The 6,513-nt window shown below is 44.8% G+C and overlaps 1 protein-coding gene across 4 annotated transcripts in view; it reads left to right on the forward strand.

Moving 5' to 3' along the window:
* Positions 1-3,994, forward strand: part of LOC101914514 (myosin-3) — a 48,368-nt gene extending 44,374 nt beyond the window's left edge. For all 4 annotated transcript variants that reach the window (XM_027784870.2, XM_055797936.1, XM_027784869.2 and 1 more), the window contains one exon: positions 3,811-3,994. In XM_027784870.2, coding sequence (XP_027640671.2) covers positions 3,811-3,945 — 135 coding nt within the window. In that variant the 3' untranslated portion in view covers positions 3,946-3,994. The remainder of the gene's footprint in view (positions 1-3,810) is intronic.
* Positions 3,995-6,513: the final 2,519 nt, after the last annotated feature.

Here is a 6,513-nt window from a genome sequence, read left to right on the forward strand (position 1 = left end):
GGGACATGCAGAGAGTGGATATTTGGGGAGACTGGGATGATGAAAATGTCTCAGGTGTGAGAAAGCCTACATTTTCCTTTGGTCTCGCCCAGCACAGCCATTCAGAGAATCACACAGAATCACAGAATGGCTCGGGTTGGAAGGAACCTATAAAGACCATCTCATCTAGTCCACTCCCACTACAAATAGACATTGTATAATCTTATTTCCTTCAATGTTATGATATGGTCAGAAATAACACACAGTGGCGATGTTAGCTGCTGTTCACTGTATCATACAGACTTTTTCTGATAAATGTTACCTAGGGACTCAGAATGAAAAAGGTTTGTACCAGGTCCCTAAATTCCTGTAACAGGACTGGGGAAATACTTACCAACATACAATTACCTCCATGAATGTGTCCAGCCTCTGGTAACAAAAGGATCCTCTTGTATTCTTCCTGCCCTGTTGTTCCTCACTTGGTGGAACTTCTTTCTGATGTGATGTGATGTGCTTTGCTGTCCCAGTGAGCACCACAGTTCTCTGACTGCCTGCATGTCATGCTGTTCTTCAAGGACTGAAAGCTACTGAAGCCTGCTGCTGCTGAGGACGTTTCTAGATGACATACTTGAAGCAGTGTTCTGGAATTGTTTTTCTGGAGGGATGTGCTTTAACCATTTCCATGGAATTAACTGTCTCCAACAATGCAGTGAGATCCAAGGTTCATGCCCAGTGGTCTGCTCAAGAAAAACTGTTTTTCAGGATTCCAGGAAAAATTTTGTTTCTTAACACAAGACATGAAGCTGCAGATACCTTCTCTGCTTAGCTTTGAGCAATTGTCTATTTTGGATGGATAAAGGGAACCTCTACATTAAAGCCACAAAGATGCTGTTGCAAAGGAACATCTGGAGGTCTTTAGTTCAGTCTCCCACTTCAAATGGATCTGTTGCCAATGTTGGTCAGGTCAGTCATGGCTTAGATTAGCCACACTTTTTGGGGAAAGGCTCCACAACCTCAGCTTGATGACCCTGAATGGACGTGACGGGGAGGTTCCTGCTAGCCAACATACAGCAGTCTGTAGGCACCTTTCCCCTCCTCAGTCTGCTGCCTAGCTAAAAAATACCTTCTCACTCCTTGTCTCTCAGCTAACCATGGGGATCAGGATAAGAAAATACACATCTTAAGGGCTGGCGGAAAGTGAGACCGTTGCCTGAACTCTGTCTCAAGAAGGATCTATTTTCAGCATGATTGAATCCTTTCTCCTCCGTGGGGAACGTGAGCCTTGCCGGCACTGCATTGCTCTGCAGAACAGCCTGTATCCAGACGTGGCTTTCAGTCTGCCTCTTCTCTTTTATCTGTGCTGTGGTTTGCTTCTGGCCCCAGTGGAGTCCAGCATGAAGAGATGAAAATAGGACTGACAGAAAATTAATGGCTGACAGGGAATGTTGCATTTTTCTTTTTGCATTGAGGCACTTGCACTTCTTACAACAGTTTTCTTCCTGTACAGATTTCTCCTTGGCTGTGCCTGGATGCAGGAAACAGGGAAGAGTTTTCCCTGATGTAATTTACTGAGATCTACAGAGTTAAACTACAGTGGAATCTGGATCATCTACCTCAGATTAGAGACTGCTTCTTTGTAAGAAGTGTGTAAGAAGCCGCTATGCCAGTGTCATATAAGTGATATCTGGGTGGGATAGATGAGCTTTATAGATTAAAACAAATCCAAAGCAGGTGCTCAGTAGCTTAGAATCCATTTCAGAGATGCTTATGGCAGCTGACCAAACACTTCTTTTTGTGAGCTTTATGTCATACGCTAGAACACTGAACACTGGGTTATTCTCCCAAACTTTTTTGCACTTTCTCCTGCCTCGTCTTCCAACCTCCACAAACTTAGTCCAATTGTCAGGTGTGTTTTCCCTGTAGACATTCACCGAGAATTTATATACCACCTGAAGCCGTGAAGTGAGGGCCAAGTCCCTGAAGTAGATGGCAAATGGTTTGATCCCTTAGGCCAGCGTATGTATTCTTGCTTCTGTGGACATTATATTGAACCTACAGACATCTTACCGTATATGTATGCAAAGCATGGAGTTTACTGGGGGAATGCAGAGGTGCCTGTGCACTTTGCTTGCTTTGCTTTAAGGTCACAAAGGGTTTTGAGCTGGAAATCCACACATGATTTAGTTAACCCAATTATCAATACTGGTAAACATGGTAGTAAGACTTGAAGTCTTTGTGACTCTGCCATTTCTAGGGCCCATTTAACATAAAGTGTTTTCTGTGTTAAGGATAGTGTGCAACTGGGTACCTGTTAGGTGAAACCCAGAGGTCAGTACTGTGTCCAATAGTGCAAAAGGAGTGCAAAGCCCTGCACCTGGGGAGGAACACCTCCATGCATCGGTATACAGAATCAAAGGATCATTTAGGTTGGAAAAGACCTTAAGATCATATGCTGGGTGCTGACGAGCTGGAAAGCAGCTTTGCAAAAAAAATGACCTGGGGATCCTGTGGACACCAAGCTGAACATGAACCAGTAGTGTGCCTTTGCTGCAAAGAAGGTGTATGGTGTCCTGGGCTGCATTAGGAGGAGTTTTTCCAGAAGGTCGAGGGAGGTGAACCTTCCCCTTGATCTGGTGAGGCCACATCTGGAGTGCTGTGTCCAATCCTGGGCTCCTCGATATGACAAAGATGTAGAGCTACTGGAGAGTATCCAGCAAAGGACCACTAAGATGACTGAGGGCCTGGAGCACCTCTCCTATGGGTAAAGGCTGAGAGAGCTGGAACTGTTCAGCCTGGAGAAGAGCAGGCTCAGGGAGATCCCAGCAATTTATATTAATACCTGAGGGGAGGGTAGAGGATGGAGCCAGGCTCTTTTCAGTGGTGACCAGTGACAAGACAAGAGGCAGTGGGCAAAATACGAAACATAGGAGGTTTCCTTTGAAAACCAGGAAAGATTTTCTTTACTGTGAGAGTAACTGAGCACTGGCACATCCTGAGGGCACTGTCCCAGCCTGACAGCACTGCGCAAGACAGGCTTGTTATGTACTGCTGAGAATAGGGCCCCACAAAAAAGCAGCAGTAGCTGCTGCCAGAGGATGCTGCCTTTACACTGCACATGTTAGAGCTTCCCTGGGAATGGGAGACTAGAGCTCCCTCCCCAACCTGATGGGAGAAGAGCCCCTTCCCTCATGCCCTGGAAGAGCCCTCAGCCGTCCCTTGCTTTTCTTGCATCGTCTTCTTAACCCCAGGCTTTGAGCTGCCGGGACATCTCTGTCCTGCCCTCAGCCAGGACAGGTAACCACTGGGCTGCTGGGCACCACGTGGCACCCCAGCACCCTGGGTACTCGGTCACAAGAGCCCCTCAGAGCAAAGCCTGCTGGCCCCATGCTGGCGGCACAAGTTGCGCTCTGGGTCCCGCTGGAGGGAGGTGCCCTCACCAGCACCCCTTGGTGACTGACCCCAGAGAGGCAGGGCTTCAGATGCACCATTACCTGGTGGCTGGCTCTGGGCTCGTCCTGGGCACAGCACAGGGTGTTTCCATCAGCCTCGCCAAGCCCTGAGCATGGAGCCCGGCGGCGAGCTCTGGGTCTGGGCTCCAGCAAAGCAGGAGCTCCTTGGAACGGGCTTTACAAGCACAGGACTTTGCCTGATGCTGGATATAACATCAGATCCATGCACCATTTTCCTAATGTTGCCCATGTGTTATCCACTGAGCTCTTTCAATAACCAAAATGCCAATGACCAGGGGAAGAATGTATTTAAACCTGACAAGATTTAAAGCAGCTCACATGACAGTGTCCCCTTCCTAAAACTAAATCTGTGTCTCTCCAGGACTACCAGAAAATCCCGCTTCCCTCCATTCTATCAGCATTGCAAAAGCATGCCTGCCACCCCCAATGCTCTGGTAAAGGTATCACTGTGTTTTTTGGAACTGTGCGAGCATGTAAGTGTGCAAGATATTTGTGATGCAATGGAAGAGCTGGACTGAGCATCTGTTGGCTGCAGAGCATCTGGGTCTGCATACTGAGGTGGGTTGTTTGCGCATAGGTCAAATTATTTTTATAGGTATGGCTGACTAGAGGATTTCTCTATCAATTGTAGGTTAGAAAATACCCTGTGGGGGCTCTTCCTAGATCAAAGTTAGCTTTCCTAGGGTTATAAACATGGGAACACCTAGATAAGCTAAGAAGTTGCCTGAAAAGAAGGAAGCACCTCTTACTGGCACTGACGTGCATAAGTCTTAGCAGGTACAACCCCTCCCATAGAACAAGGTGGTGCACAAGGTCACAACAACATTTTTTGGAGAATTTCCCACTTATTTGCAATCAAGTGTGTACAGAGAGACACACATGCACATGTGCACATGCCTCTGTGTGTGTGTGTGCATGCACTATTCTTGATATCCCTGAAGCTGCCTCACATCTCTGTCAGAGGCACCAGCTTAAAATCCCAGGTAGAACCCAGCCTCTCGCGGATGTGGTGTTTGGCTGACCATTCTGTTGTGCCTGTAAATTCCATGAACTATTAGACTGCTTTCAGGATTTTACCATCATAACTGCCAAAAGCTTTTAATAATGCTAATTTATCTTTTAACATCCTGTTTTTTTCTGTTGTACAGCTGGAATATCTACAGTGCAGACGTACCAAGCAATCCACCCTGGGTCATACAGTGAGTCGGTGGGAAAGCCAGCAATAGAATCCGTAAGTCCTGCATCCAAGTTCTCTAAGTGCCTTGACTAGTCCAGATTCCCTCCTTAACACCCTTGTCAGATTGTTTATAGGAGATGCATTCATATAGTCAGTAAGACAGCAAAATTTTCTAATTATATCTAGTCATGTCAAATGACAATTATGCCCTTAGTTCAGTTTGCCAGACAATGCTTTACCAAAGAAGGTTTGCCAAAAATTTTTTGACCGAAGAAAGAGTAGGCATCTGTAGCATCTGCAGACTAGATCGTATAAAATGTCCCTGTGACAAGTCTGCCCTGTCTCCACGGAAAGCTTCAAGGTAAGTGTATGGGGTCGGCAGGCTTGCAAGAAGGGGATGGTGCCCTTATGTGCCGCAGCATTCCTGCTGCCTCCGATGCTCATTTCCAGGAGGGGAGTCCGTTTCTCAGCTTAGGGTTTAAATCTGCTTTCAAGGCACCTGCACCTTTTCACTCTGGATTTCTGTGCAGCAGCAAGTAGGGAGCTGCCATTTCTGTTTCACAGTACCGACCAGCTGCCAGCCTGCAAGACCCCAGCTGGTGTCACGAGAGGTAAGAACCTGATTTATTAATTCTTAGAGGAAAGAGAAAGATCCTTTTGGGTGGGGTTTCTGAAAGGGCCATTGTTTCACCCTATATTCAAACCTAGTGTGATTACAGTAGAAGGTGGTGGGGTGCCACAGGTTTTCCAGTGGCTGTGTTTGAAGTCTCTGACCACTGGTGGCAGAACAGAAAATTCCCATGGGGAAATTCTTTACTTCTGCTTAACTGACCTAACAGGGATCAAGGTGTGCTGGCTTCCCATCTTTGCAATGGCAGCAGTAGAACCAGACCAAGAGGAGCACAGCAAGAAAAAGTCGAAAGTTCTGCATTCTACCTGAGAATGTATGAATTAATAAAACATTTGAGCACCACCTTTGTAAAATGCCAGGGTTCTCTTAGATACCCATTTTCTTACTCTAAGAAAAAAAAAAAACCTAATAAATAGAGGGAATAAATTTTGTTAATGTAGCTCTAGAATTTTCAAGTGCAGTTGGCTAAATTTAGCTACCTACAGGTTTAATAAAGCATATGAAGAAATACTCCTATAATTTAAGGTTTTGAGAACTCACCTGTTCCTAGATTTTTTTCCATAAGTATTAATTTTGGATCCCAGTACAGGCTTCACGATTCCGATTTCAGCACTTGAATTTTATTTCACCCAAGTCAGAACTTTGGGGCTGAAATTATTTAGACGTATTGAAGAATGACAAATGCATATAACAAAATAAATTATGGCAGAATGTTAAAATGTCACAAAGCCTGCCTTTTTCTTTCAGTTGACAATTTAATTAGCAAAATTCATTAATTTCTCCCTGCTTTTCTGTTACTATTATATCTAACAGGTAAATGTCCCACAGGTTCAATGCTATCCAAGACTGTAGGTCACCTAAACTACAGTTTTTCAGAAATGTTACTTCATTGTTCATCCTTTTAACACAATGTCCTAACTCCATTTCCATTCCTCATAGTGATGCCTTAGTGAAACTTGCTTAGCAAATTCACTCTTTATCTCACATAGTATTCTTAAAGTACCAGACCTACAGTTCTGAAAGGTCATTAAAAGTTGTTCTCCTAAATGTCTGAAGACCAGACTACAACAATGAAAAACTCTTTTTTTTTTTTTGAAGTTGACCTAAAACTTAGTTCTCTAGTTAGCTCATGTTAGCTGTTCCAAAATACTCAAGTTTATGAAGGGAAACCAAGGCATATAAAATTTTTCACACTCTAACAGAACAGATGTGAACAATCAGTATCATATCCTTCCTCCCCATTAGAGCCTTCTGCT

The sequence above is a fragment of the Falco peregrinus genome, chromosome 2 (assembly GCF_023634155.1).
Source record: "Falco peregrinus isolate bFalPer1 chromosome 2, bFalPer1.pri, whole genome shotgun sequence".
Classification (NCBI taxonomy): domain Eukaryota; kingdom Metazoa; phylum Chordata; class Aves; order Falconiformes; family Falconidae; genus Falco; species Falco peregrinus.